Here is a 14,901-nt window from a genome sequence, read left to right as displayed (position 1 = left end):
CATATTAACCTACTCTTGCAATACAGGACAGAACGCGCGGGGAAAGAAATAATGGATTTATTCATCTTTTTATTATTCTTTTTATCATTTATTTTTTTATTGTTATTATTACTATCATAATTACCTTTTTTCTTCTTTTTTTTACATTCGCCATTACATTGTTTACAACCTGTTCTGGTATTCGACATTACGCCATTGGTGTAATGACCCAAATTGCAAATAAATGCAAAAACACTAATCGTACTTTAATACACTATTAAGCGGTGTGGAGGAGGGAGAGGAGGGAGGGAGGGAGGGAGGGAGGGAGGGAGGGAGGGAGGGAGGGAGGGAGGGAGGAGAGAGGGAGGGAGGGAAGGAGGGAGGGAGAGGGAAGAATGGAGGAGAGAGAGAGAGACAGGGAGAGAGGGGGTGAAGGAGGGTAGGTGGGGAAGCGGAAGGGAAGGGAATGGGAAGTAGGGGAGGAGGTGAGAGAGGAGGGGAAGGGATGGAGGAGGGAGGTGGTGGAAACAGTGAGAGAGAGAGAGAGAGAGAGAGAGAGAGAGAGAGAGAGAGAGAGAGAGAGAGAGAGAGAGAGAGAGAGAGGGAAGGAGAGAGAAAGAAGGAGAGAGAAAGAAGGAGAGAAAAAGAAGGAGAGAGAGGGAGATAGAGGGGAGCAGAAGGGGGGAAAGGGGACGGGAGAGGGGAGGAGGAGGGGTGAGGAATGTCGTTCCAATTAGGGCCGCGCAGTATAACTTCAGAATGCATTTGATTAGCAGATGGAGTCAGTGTAGGAGAGAAAAAGCAATAAGTGGTAACAAAACAAGAGCTATTTAAAGACGATAAAATGGAGAAAAATGGGGATGTAAGAAAGTATGAAAGAGAGAGAGGAAAACACTGACGGTTGGAGACACAGGACGAAAAATAAAGGAATATTAATTATATTAACGCATAAATATACGTAAAATATCCTAAAAACAAAACAATAACTAACAACAGCAATACGATTTTTTTAAAGGATTTAAAAGGATGAGGAAAAATGAAACACAAAATGATAACAAACAACAACAAACAAGAACAACAGCAGCAAAATAATTCTATATAAGGCTGGAGAAAATATCACAACAAATATGTAGTGAAAACCTGACCGACAGAAGACTCAATGTGAACGAGGCAGGAATTGCATCTTGAGTTCGCTTATGACATGGCGTTTCTAATGATGCTAATCTCAGTTCTAAAACTATGTTAATTTTGGCTCCAAAAATATTGTAAAAATGTTCTATGTCTGTTTTTAGTTACGTCTGGATTACGATGACGATGTGAAAAGAATGTGAATTAGAATCAAGAATTAAAAAAAAAAGGCAAGGTGTTCATACACCTTTCTCCATGTAACTTAAATTCCTTAAGTTACAAAAGGCTGAAGAAGATGAAAAAGCACATGACTGTAACGCACCCGAAAGGTTCAGTGAGATTATTGCACCTTTTCATGTTGCAAAAAAGGTTTTAAATTCTACCACAGCTCGCTCGCAATACAAGGATGAAAGCGAGGATGAGGTGAACCGCCATTTCCCAAGAGAGCGTTACCCTGACGACCCCGATAGGAAATGCGGACACTCGTTCTAGAAACGCCGAAAGGGGGGAGGGGGAAGAAGTCAAGTTGCAGAAAAATAAAGGATATAGGGGCTTTGCAATACACTCTACAGGGGCGTTTGACGACGTGTATCATCCTTGCAACATTTTAAAAAAATGGGATTTAGAATTCCATTCGACGAGCTTAACGAGAGCGATTTTCCGCTAGCCACCCGCTCGTTCCTCAACACACGACTAAACACACTGCATTCCGCGCGCTTAAACCCCAAGAAATATCAGCTATCATGCCCTGACCGCCCCTCCCCTCTCACCCATTTCCTCCCAAGGGCCCTCCTGCCCCACTGCCCCTCTGAATGCCCCATTCAAGCGACCTTTGGAGGGAAGAAATGCACAGCGAGTTCTGGAATTTTCGTTCTGTCAAGGCAAGCGCCGCGGCCGGAATGCAGATGCAATGGGACGCAACAATTAAAATCAGGCGAGTTGATTGATCGTCATTCTTCTGTTTCGTGACCTTCAGAATAGTCGCCGGCGGCCTTTTCAAAAAGATCGACTCCATTCAACCAGCAAGCGGTCTCTTTGTCCAGAAACTGACAAGAAATTTAATCTAAACTTGAAAAAATGGACAAAAATTTGAATCGACTGTCGCCTAAAACTTCAAAAGTAAAAAAAAAAAAAAAAAAATCGACTTTCGTCCACAAATTTAGTGAATATGTAAAATATCCGAAGTTAAATATCTATTATAATCTTACTGAAAAATATAGAACATAAATCATGACCTTTAGAACACGAGCAGCGAGCGTGAAAATAAATATCCGCCAAAGACCGAAAAAAGGGCGGGAAATTCCCATCGTCTAAAAATTCGAAGGAAAAATTAATCATGAAAGGAATTTAAGTAAATTCACAAAATCTCGAACTTCATAAACATAACATACTGGATGTATAAGCTCGTACACCATCATAAAAATAAAGAGCTCGGATCGATTCCCTGAAAAAAAAATATATACCTACCTCCACCACAGAAAAAAACAACTGAAAATAGGGGACCAGAAAAAAATGAAATAAAAAAAATAAGATAAAATACATAAAAATAATAAATAAAAAAATAAAAATAATAAAAATAAATATACACAAATAACAAAATAATAAACAAATAAACAACAAAAACAAAAAAAAAAAAAACAAAAAACACGAAACCGTCACCTACCTGTTGTTCTGATGGTCGGCCTGGTCCAGATTGGTGACTGGCCCAGTGGCTACGTCGACTCCCATGGAACCAATGTCGAGGTGGGCATAGTTTCTCCTGTTTCGCACTGACGATGTCCTGGTGAGGTTGCACACGTGGTCTAGCTCGGTGTACAGCTCGTCTGCGGGGAGAGAGAGAGAGAGGGAGAAGGTGAGAATGGGGGAGAGAATGCGGGGGAGGAAGAGGGGGGTAGGAGAAAGAGAGAGGGAGGGGGGAGGGGGAAAGGGAGGGGGGAGGGGGAAGAAGGAGGTAGGAGAGAGGGAGGGGGGAGGGGGAAAGAGAGGGGGAGGGGGAGGGGGAAGGGGAAAGGGAGGGAGGGAGGGAGAAGGGGAAAGGGAATGAGGGAGAAAAAAGAGGGAGAAGGTGAGAATGAGGGAGGGAGGAATGGAGGTTAGGAAGGGAGAGAGGGGTAAAAGGGAGGGTGAGAATACAGAGGTGAATGCGAAGGAGGAAAGAGGGGGACGGGAAGAAGGGAGAAAGAGAAAGAATGCGAGGGAGGAAAGGGGGAAAGGGAGGGAAGGAGGGGAAAAGCGAGGGAAGGAGGGAGAAAGAAAAGGGGGAAGAGGAAGGAGAAGGAAGGGGGAAAGGGAAGGAGCGAGAGAGAGAGAAAGAGAGAGGGAAGGAGGAAGAAAGAAGAGGGAAGGGAAGGAAGGAGAAAGAGAGGGGGAAGGGAAGGAGGGGGAAAGAGAGGGAGAGGGAGGAAAGGAGAGAAAAAAAAGACTTAATCAAGCGTAAATGCGAGAACGACCGAGCGCGATAATAAGAGGGGAGAGAAAGAGATTCTGAGAATCAGCGAGATAGAGAGAGAGAGAGAGATAAAGCAGAGAGATCACAGCCACACACCTCCATTAACATCCTAACGAGCACACCCCTCCCCCCACACCACGAACAACAATATCTCCACCTTGATTAAACACTCATTCAAACCCACCAAGACCAAAACACAACACACCCGAGCACCCGAACCCACCCGATCCCAGGCCAACCCCAGTCCGAATAACGCCCGCGGGTCGGAGGTGGGCGTCACAACCACACTCAATGCAAAATCCGATGCCATGTTAACACAGCCGACACGAGAGATCCGCCCGAGGTTATGCCCCAGCTTAATCACGCTCCGCGACGTGTGTGCAGCGGCGTTCGTGTCATTAGGCTAATTTGCGTAAAAAGACAACATAAGTCAAGGTCAGGAAGGAAGGAAATGTAAGTATAAATATGCATATATATAAATAGAAACACACACACACAAAACACACAACACACACAACGACAACACCACAACATTAAATAAATATATATATATATAATAAATAATATATAATATATAGATAATAATATAATAGAGAGGAGAGAGAGAGAGACATAGAGAGTGAGAGAGGAGAGAGAAGAGAGAGAGAGAAAGAGAGAGAGAGAGAGAGAGAGAGAGAGAGAGAGAGAGAGAGAGAAATACACTAAGAGACAGAGAGAGAGAGAAAGAGAGAGAAAAATAAGCGGAAAGACAAACAGAAACACATACAGAGAGATAGAGAGAATGTCACATGAAATATACGAGGTATGTTAAGAAATACAAAAAGTGAAAGGGATCGAGGAAATATAAACTATAACGTACGGCATAGGATAGCAGCATACGCAATCAGAAGCGCAGCATACGGAGAGGAAGATGAGGAATATCGCCACACACTATGAAGACCCGAGAGAGATAGAGAGAGAGAGAGAGAGAGAGAGAGAGAGAGAGAGAGAGAGAGAGAGAGAGAGAGAGAGAGAGAGAGAGAGGAGATGAGAGAGAAGAGACGGAGAGAGAGAGAGGAGAGAGAGAGAGAGAGAGAGAGAGAGAGGGGGGGGGGTGAGGGAGGAGGAATGAGTGAGTGAAATGAGTGAGTGAGGAGAGGAGGAGTGAGTGAGGAGTGAGGAGTGAGTGAGTGAGTGAGTGAGGAGGGAGTGAGGGGGGAGGAGGAGAGGAGGAGTGAGAGGAGAGAGGGGGGTGTGGGTGGAGGAGGATGTGGGGTGTGGGGGGGGGTGGGGGGTGGAGGGAGATGAGAGAGAGAGAGAGAGAGAGAGAGAGAGAGAGAGAGAGAGAGAGAGAGAGAGAGAGAGAGAGAGAGAGGGGGGGGGTGATAGTGAGTGAGTGAATGAGTGAGTGAGTGAGTGAGTGAGTGAGTGAGTGAGTGAGTGAGTGAGTGAGAGTGTGTGTGTGTGTGTGGTGTGTGTGTTGTGTGTGTGTGTGTGTGTGTGTGTGTGGTGAGTGTTTGTGGTGTGTGAGTGGTGTGTGGGGAGAGAGAGAGAGAGAGAGAGAGAGAGAGAGAGAGAGGAGAGAGAGAGAGAGAGAGAGAGAGAGAGAGAGGGGGGGGGGGTGATAGTGAGTGAGTGAGTGAGTGAGTGAGTGAGTGAGTGAGTGAGTGAGTGAGTGAGTGAGTGAGTGAGTGAGTGTGTGTGTGTGTGTGTGTGTGTGTGTGTGTGTGTGTGTGTGTGAGAGAGAGAGAGAGAGAGAGAGAGAGGAGAGAGAGAGAGAGAGAGAGAGAGAGAGAGAGAGAGAGAGAGAGAGAGAGAGAGAGAGAGAGAAAGAGAAGAAAAAGAGTGAGAAATATTGCAGAAAAGAGACGCCAATCGCCGACCAATCTCTTAGAACGACAGTCCGCTCATCTAAACAACACAAGAATTTGCGCAACATTGCAGATCACCTTCCCATCCCACGGTGACAATTGCAAACTTTTTGCTCTTCTTCATACAAAAAACATCCCACTGAAAGCAATACGGAAAACCTCAAATCCTTTCTTTCACAATAATGACCAATATATCAAACAACACGAAAATATCACATCGTTTCTTGAATAATCTGAACAAACAATTCATTAATGCAAACAGTCTTGTTCAGGAAATTACCAAACAGCATTGCAACGAATTGAAATGAATGACGTCACTTCAACCTTACTAATTACAACAAGACGAACATTAATATATAAGTGGTTTGACAAGTCGCTCTCCAATCCGCCGAGATCATTATAAACTGGTTAATTATCGGTCACATATAAGATAAAGTTAATTGTCGGTCAAACATACGATAAAGTTAATTATCGGTCACATGTAATTCAAAACAAACAGACGTTATCATTACCAAAATTAAATGAAGAAAACAGAAACAAATGAACAGAAAAAACAACAATGACACAACCGTTGAAAAAAAAAAAAAAAAAAAAACATATGAAAGTATTCAAGTTGTTATTGAAATTCCCAGTGGCACAGAGCCTCGGGGACGGTGCTGACCTCTCGTGGCCACGGGCAAAAGTACTGTACCTAACCCCCCACCCCCTCCAGCGCCCTCACCCCCGAAATTGCAATAACAACAAAAACATTCGCAATTGCAAGGGAGAGAAGAAGGGTGGTAGACAACGAAACCGTATGATGATGATGATGATGATAGCAGTAGTAATAATAATAAAATCAATAATAATAACAATAATAATAAAATAAAATAATACCCTTTGTGGCCAAATAAATTCTACAGTAATAAGAATACTGATAATGATAACGTTGACAACAACAACAACAACAACAATTATAATAATAATAATAACCATAATAATAATAATAATAATAATAATAATAATAATAATAATAATATGTAATAAACTACAACTAGTCAGTCATCATAAACATCTTTGCTGTAAATTGAAGAGGAAAATGAAGGTGAAGAGGGAATAACTAAAGGAATAGAAAAAAAAACAAGGAGACGAGATGAAGTAAGAGAAAATGAAGAGCAGACGAAACGGAATAAAAGGAGAAAAATAATAGGAGAGAGAGAGAGAGAGAGAGAGAGAGAGAGAGAGAGAGAGAGAGAGAAAAGAGAGAGGGGAGAGAGAGGGAGAGAGGAGAGAGAGGGGGAGAGAGAGTAGAGAGACACAGAGAGAGATAGAGAGAGGAGAGAGCAGTGAGAAAGAGAGAGGAGAGGATGGGGAGAGAGAGAGAGAGAGAGAGAGAGAGAGAGAGAGAGAGAATAAAAAAGGATGAAGGAAAAAAAAGCAAAAGCTTCAGCAGTGGAAAGAGAAGGAGACGAATGAAAGAAAAGAAGAAGAGAGACACGAAATGCAAAGTAGACAGAAAGAGGAAAAGAAAAGGAAAAAGAAGAAGTGAGGAAGAGAACCCGGCGTGGTTTCAAAGTCGGTAGCAATTTAACTTTGTGATGTAACTGCCGCCGGATTTTTTTATATGCAAATGAATGCAATGGAGCGCAATTTTTGCAATAGGAATGGCCGAGATTATGAGAGTCCAAAAGGTTAATTTTTGCATAATCATCGCGTTACCAAAGAATTGTGTAGTTTTTGCAAATAGAATTGTGACAGCTTAGCACTGAAATTCAAACTCTCTTTACTGAATCATATTTGTGTGCGTTAGCGTGAATGCATCGCGTAGGCGTGTGTGCGTGATTGTGTCTATACTTGTGCGTGATTGTGTGTCTGTACTTGTGCGTGTGCGTGTGCTTTAGCGTGCGCGCATGTGTATGCCTATCTAAATGTAGATATCCTTTTCACCTCTGCACCTGCAAGGGGGACGGAGCTGCCGAGCGGGACACAGAGAGGGCGTGAGCGCGAGTGAGCGCGTCAATCCGAGAGCGGAGCCCCGAGAGCGTGCGTTCGCCTGAATGAATCCCCTGGACAGCCGATCGAACGCACTTCACACGGGCAGAGAACGCCCCTTACACATTTCATTAATGCGACTATACCCTTTACGCGATAACGTGATTGTTCGTATTACCCGTATGGAAATGTTGGAATGACTCTTAATCTGATTACTGTATTAACTCATTGCCAGCGAGTTCCATTGCGTGGCGAGTTTTTCCTCGTGTCCCGATATCCTCTATGATTCTGATACCGTGCTCTGTTGCGATGGGCGGGGTAGCGTTGCGTTGTATTGCGTTGTGTTGTGATGTGTTGTAGTGCATTGCATGTTTATGTTGTGTTGTTTTTTTTACAAATTATATAATACAGTCAAAAACAACCATAACAATTTTTGTGGAATTTACCTTTAAGGAGAAAAAGTAAAAGAAAAAACGTCTCCCTTAATGATAATAATAATAATAATAATAATAATAATAATAATAATAATAATAATAACAAAAATAAATAAATAATACAGCAACAATACAAACACAACACAGAATGACAATCATGAAAAAATAAACCAAAGTGACAGCAAACCAAACAAAACACCAAAGAATTGAAAAAATAACACAAATAAACAATTCTAGAACACCAACTTTGTCTCCGAAAATAGTAAAAAAAAAATACGGCTCATCTCCTTGCATGGTGCACTTGCGTGACGTTGCAAGACGAGCAAGGAGGTCGACCCAGTAGCAATGTGAAGAAAATCGCCTGACACTGGAAACCTCAGACGTCCAACATTTAGAGGCTTCCAGAGGGATAAGAGGCAAGGCGCAATGTTGTTTTCTGTGTGTGTGTGTGTGTGTGTGTGTGTGTGTGTGTGTGTGTGTGTGTGTGTGTCCATAAGTGTGATTAGGGTCTTGTGTGTGCGTGTACGTGTGTGTGCGTTTGCTTGCGTTTAAGTGTGTTCATAATTGCGGTTAGGGTCTTGCGTGAGTGCGTGCGCGTAAGCACATGTGCGTCTCTAGTCCTTCAAAGGATCTGTCAGCATCACCTCCGCGCCCCCGCCCCCACTTCCCAAGCACCGACAAGAGCTCTCGGGGACATCACGACGGCGCCCTTCGGGGAACAAATGGCCAGCCTCGCCTTCGCCCCATGCCCCCGGGGTAGCCTCGCCACCCACCCCCCCACTGGACTCCAGGGCGCTGTATTTCTGCGCGGAATGTCCTCGCGCTGTCGCTCTCACTCCCCTCTTTCTTCTCCTTCCACCCTCTTCTATTTCCTCTCCGTCTCTCTCTTTTCCTCTAATCCGTTTCATCTTCTCCCTCCTTCCTTCTCTCCTTTCTCTCTATATACTCCTCCTCTTCCTCATATTTTCCTCTTCCTTCCCCCATCTCTATCCTCTCCCTCACCCTCCTTCCTTTTCATCCCCCATCCCATTCCTCTCCTTCTTCCTCCCTCCTTTTCCTCCCGCAATCTCCATCCTCTCCCTCTCCCTTCCCTCTTTTCCCTCCCCTTATCCCCCTTATCCTCACCTCATCCCTCCCTCCCGCGACGTCCTCCGCCAGGTAAATAACAACACGACGACCAGGCAGCCTCGAGGTCGTACCAAAGCACGGGTGACAAAGACGACCGCCGCGACATTCACAGGTTCCGGGAAATCTCAAGAAAGCCACGGGACAGTTTTCTGCTTTTCTCATTTTTACCGTCTTCTCGTGTAAGATTATCGGATGGAATGCATGTCGAACAAATTGCAAGTAGAACAACGAAGAGAAGGAAAGGGAAGAAAGACACACGAATTTCCCTATGTTTCCCTGTCCTTCCCTTCGTCGTTCTACTTGCAAGATGATCGAAGTACGGTTTTTAACGATTGTTCTTACTGGTATAAAGAACACCGTATGTCGAGAAAATTCTAACATCCTCAAACTCACAAACCCATTTCCCTAGAAAGCTCATCGAACTAACTCAATATCCATCACCCATTAATACATAAAAAATGAATACCAGAAGAAAATATCAATTCTAGTTTAAATATACCACTACCCTGAACTCCCCCAGCTGCGACACCAAAGCCAATCTCCAATTCAACGAGAATCAGCGACAGAAAAAACAAAGCTGAAAGGAAAAAAAAAAGGAAAAAAAAGAACAGAAAAAAAAAGCTGAGTCGAGGTGATCTGGCCGCCGCGTCCGCTCCCTCTCTCCTCGTCATCCCTCGCCGCCCGCCTTCGCTTCTCCTGCTCCTTGCAAGATGCTCGCTCGCTCTTTATGCACTTGGGCTTTGTCGGTGTTTTCCTTTCGTCTGTTTTCCTTTGTCGGTTTTTTCCTTTCGTCTGTTTTCCTTTGTCGGTGTTTTCCTTTCGTCTGTTTTCCTTTGTCCGTGTTTTCCTTTCGTCTGTTTTCCTGTTTTTTTTATTACTTATTTATATATTCATTTCTCTATTGGCTTTCCATTCATCGATTAATCAAGCAATCTATATATTTTTGTACACCCATATATATATATCAGTCTATAAATACAGTATACATATACACATGCATATATATATACATACATACATACAAATAAATACATACACAGCACATGCAGGGAAAGATAGATAGATAGATAGATAGATAGATAGATAGATAGAGTAGAGAGAGATAAAGACAGAGGAGAGAGAGAGAGAGAGAGAGAGAGAGAGAGAGAGAGAGAGAGAGAGAGAGAGAGAGAGAGAGAGAAACAAAGACAGACAAACAAAACATATACAGACAGAATTACCTCCTCAAAGACCTCCCCGCCCCATACCCACTCCCCCCCCCACTCAACCCTCCCACTCGGACCACTCCAAAGCCCAGGGACGAAACTCGTGCTTGAGGTAAAAGAAACTAGCTTCGTTTCCGGTCAGAGTCACGCCTAACCAGATCCCCGACGTAGCTTCTGTCACGTCTTCATTCTGTCCGTTTTTGAAGAAGAAGAAGAAGAAGAAGAAGAAATATATATATACATACATACATACATACATATATATATATACATATATATATATATATATATATATATATATATATATATATATATATATATATATTTCTTCTTTTAACGGTAGGTTCATGTCTGAGCCGCCTGGTCACAGCATGATACTTAATTGTAGTTTATGATTTGATGCTCTTGGAGTGAGTAGTTGTAGGGTCCCAGTTCCTTTCCACGAGAGTGTACGGTGTTACTTTAGATAACAATTCTTATTATATCGGCTTGGGACAGACTTGATTTCGGGCTTGGTTGGCCACCCCGTGGCTAGCAGGAATCAATGTGAATTCCTTGCCCAAGGGAAACAACGCGCGGCGGTGATCGATACCTCGACTCAGTTGCCGTCGTGTACAGTTGAGTCCGAGCTCGTAACATTTAGGTAATATATTATATATTATGATATGACATTGACTATGGAGTATGGATCAGTTGGATAGTCAATATATGTATATCTCATAGGTATACAACGGTAGATGAATTACTAGAATTAGATATAGCTGTGATCAGTTTGATACTATATACATGCCACTACTGATATGCTATATATTTTTTAATTTAAGGTAGTTATATTATGATATATATATATATAATATATATGATATATATATTATATATATATAATATAATATATATATATAATATATATATATATATATGATATAGTATATTATATTATATATATGATATGTATATTTTATTAGTATATAGTATAATATAGTATATATATATAGATATAATATATATATGTATATTATATATATATATATATATATATATATATAATATATATATATATATATATATATATATATAGTATATATATTATATATATATATATATATATATATATATATATATATATATATATATATATATATATATATATATATATATTTATATGTGTGTGTGTGTGTGTGTTTTTCTTTTTTCTTTTTTTTCTCTCTCTCTTTTTTTCTTTTTTGTGGATTCTCCTTCGCCTCGTTTTCCTTTCTGGTCATACTCTATTAGCACTTACAACAATAGTTGTACCCACAAGCAACCATTATCATAATTATTATTACCCTCACCCTCACCTTTCTCCTGCTCCTCCTCCTCCTCCTTCCTCCTCCTGCTCCTGCTTCTGCTTATTCTTCTTCTCTCCTCTCTCCTCCCCTCTCCTGCCCTCCCCTCCTTTCTCCTGCCCTCCCCTCCCCTCTTCTCCCTCCCCCTCCCCCTCCCCCCCTCAACAATACAAAATATACATAACCCCCTTTATCAGACATTAAAAGTGAATATCAACGAAGCATAAATAAACACGACCCCCATTCATTTAACTATCGCAATGAATAATCAAATACCTCCCCCTTTCCCCCCCTCCCTCCCTCCCTCCCCTTCCACAAACCCAAGGAAAAGAGAATGAAAAACAAAGCTCCTTATAAATCACAAATCCCCCCACCCTACCCCCCCGATATAGTCCACAGCCACGTCACATCCTATCAGAAAAGCTTTTGTCTGGATCTCGGCGCGTCCGTTCTTGCCCCAAATGGATACGCAAGGTGACGCAAACGCACACTTAACTACCGGGGTGTGATTAAGTGCGTATGGAAAAACGGGAGGGGGAGGGGGGGGGAAGGCTTAAATAGCTTGTTGTTTTTCTCCTGATATTTCTAATTATATATAATGGCTAACATTTCAGGGACTCGGGGACTCCAAAATGTTGGTTCTGGTTCCATGCGCTCGTGGGATAAGATAATAAAGTAAGGATATTTACTGCTAAACCATTACTTCGTTTACAGAACTACAGCCCATACAAAACACACACACACACACACACACACACACACACACACACACACACACAGCAGCTTAATTATATATCACCAGCTGTTAGACTACAGATACCAGTCTTCGTCAAACGGAACCCGTAGCACCACTCCAACTACCATCACAACCACCACTCAGAGCCTGCTGACGAATACCAAAACGAAAACAAAACACCATCGCCTTATTCACCATCCAACGCGAGAGAGAGAGAGAGAGAGAGAGAGAGAGAGAGAGATGGTAGAGAGAGAGAGAGAGAGGGGGGGGGGAGAGGGAGAGGGAGAGGAGAGGGAGAGGGAGAGAGGAGAAGAGAGGGAGGAGGGGAGAGAGGGAGGAGGAGAGAGAGAGGAGAGAGGAGAGAGAGGGAGAGGAGAAAGAGAAAGAGAAAGAGAGAAGAGAGAGAGAGAAAGAGAGAGAGAGACAGGGAGAAAGAGAGACAGGAGACATCACCAGCCTTACACCACCTTCCGATACGGTTCTCATCACCTTCCCCGCCACCACATTTCGGCAAGGAATCTCCCCAAAACAAAATAAATAAAAAGTGGATTTGACAGCCAGAGAACCTTGCCTGCGGGTGAGCAAGGGGCGAGGAGGACCCGGCCAGATGTTCTCGATCTCGCTCCTCTCTTTCCACAAATTGTTACACAAGCTGGGCCTCCTAAATGGAACATGTCCCTACTTCCTATAAACCAAGATGAAAAAAAATCGCTATGTCCTATATTAAATATCATCATTATTATCATCATCATCATCATCATCATCATCACCATCGTCATAATCGTCCTCATCGTCTACACAAACAAGTAAAGAGCGATAAAAGAGAAAAAAAAGAATCTATTCGCTAGATTTAATTTCGGGAGCAACTTAGTCGGTGAAAAAAAGTAAAAAATCGCATCCCTGATCCTTAATTCCAAGTTGGCAAAGGATGCACGTTCGGTCTCCTCTCGCTAAACTTTAAACTGGTTCCTTGTTTCAAGACTCCTGTTTTCTTTGAAGCTCCGAGTGGGCAAACCTTTCTTTCTGTTTTGTTTTGTTTATCTATCTCGTCGTTCCATTTTTAAATCGGTTCATTATAAATTTTCACTAATATAATCTAATATATATTTTATCTACATATCTCCTCCTCCTCTGCATCACCTGTCTATCATTGCAGTCCGTCTCCTTCATCTCTGCCACCACTTTCATCTCATCCCCACATTCCTCTTGCCACCAAATTCCTCTTTTTTCCCCTTCCAACACCTCCCTCTCTGCTACCACCTCCCTTTCTGCCATCACCTTCATCTCTACCAAAACTCCCCCCTCTGCCAACACCTTTGGTTCTGCCACCAACCTCCCTCTTTACCAACACCATCCCCTCTGCCACCTCCTCCCTCTCTACCCCCACCTTCCTCTCCTTATGCAAAATCCTTCCATTCTCACCACGCTGAACCCACTCCTGACGGCCTTCTCTCTCATCCTTGTTCATCCTCGCCAAAATCCCTCTCTTCCATCTTCTACATGTCCCCCCCCCCCGCCCCGTCCACAGCATCAGCGAGATCACCACAATCAAGTTCTGTCGAGCATCCACAGCGTCATTCATCTCCCTCTTACTCCAGCATCACCAGCCTGCCTGCCGGTGAGGAGATGACAATTCCCAGGCTCCTATTTCCACAATATGCAGGGAGGTGAGAGAAAGGAGACGAGGGGGGGGGGGGGGAAGAGACAGGTGCAGATAGATAGATAGATAACGGAGATGGTAGGTAAGTAGGTAGAGGGGTGGGTGAGAGATGGAGAGGGAGAGGGAGAGGGAGAGAGAGAGGGAGAGAGAGAGGGGAGAGAGAGAGGGGAGGAGAGAGAGAGAGAGAGAAGAGAGAGAGAGAGAGAGAGAGAGAGAGACGAGTGAGCAGAGAGAAGCCAGAAGTGAGCGAGAGAGAGAGGAGAGAAGAGAGGAGCAGAAGAGAAAGAGGGGAGAGAGAGAGAGCAGAGAGAGAGCAGAGAGAGAGAGAGGGAGAAGAAAAAGGGACAAACAGACATAGAGCGAGAATACATGCATTCACGCATTTCAGGACAACGTCCGCGCCCGCAGACTAAGCCTACGCGTGTGTGAAAAGCCCCGGTGAGTGTCGTGTGTGCATGCGGTCACTCTCAAGGTCACGGTGTGGGCGACGGCGCGTCCTGCTCCTCCCGAGGGCCCCGCACCACCGCCACAAAACAAGAGCGGTCAGACAAGCGCACAGAAGCTATCCAAGAAAAAAAAAAAAGAGAGAGAGAGAGGGTGAGAGAGAGAAGAGAGGAGAAGGAGACAGAGAGAGATGAAGAGAGAGAGAGAGAGAGAGAGAGGAGAAGGAGAGAGAGTGAGAGAGAAGGAGAGAGAGAGGAGAGAGAGAGTGAGAGAGAAAGAGAGAGAGAGGGAGAGAGAGAGAGAGAGAGAGAGAGAGAGAGAGAGAGAGAGAGAGAAAGACAGAAAGAGAGAAGACAGAAAGAGAAAAGGTAAGAAAGAAAGAAGGAAAGAAAGAAAGAAGGAAAGAAAGGAAGAAGGAAAGAAAGGAAGAAAGAAAGACAGAAAGAGAAAGAGAAAAATAAAGAAAGAAAATAAGTAAATTCCCCACACCCTGATACGAAGCGCGAAGAAAACCCCAATACTTTATGACCAAAACAGTCCCAAAAGAACGGCTCAACATCCAATCAACTTTAGCAATGACTAATGACGATAA

General features: G+C 43.4%; 1 protein-coding gene across 1 annotated transcript in view; it reads right to left on the bottom strand.

The window, feature by feature from the left end:
• Positions 1 to 1,940: 1,940 nt before the first annotated feature.
• LOC119572959 overlaps positions 1,941 to 14,901 on the bottom strand; it is an 85,759-nt gene continuing 72,798 nt past the window's right edge. Inside the window, exon 3 of the mRNA XM_037919918.1 lies at positions 1,941 to 2,930. Within this exon, the coding sequence (XP_037775846.1) occupies positions 2,767 to 2,930 (164 nt within the window). The 3' untranslated portion in view covers positions 1,941 to 2,766. The remainder of the gene's footprint in view (positions 2,931 to 14,901) is intronic.

The sequence above is a fragment of the Penaeus monodon genome, chromosome 5, assembly GCF_015228065.2.
Source record: "Penaeus monodon isolate SGIC_2016 chromosome 5, NSTDA_Pmon_1, whole genome shotgun sequence".
NCBI lineage: Eukaryota > Metazoa > Arthropoda > Malacostraca > Decapoda > Penaeidae > Penaeus > Penaeus monodon.
Note: the sequence above shows the minus strand (reverse complement) of the source record. Positions and strands in the feature narration are given on the sequence as shown.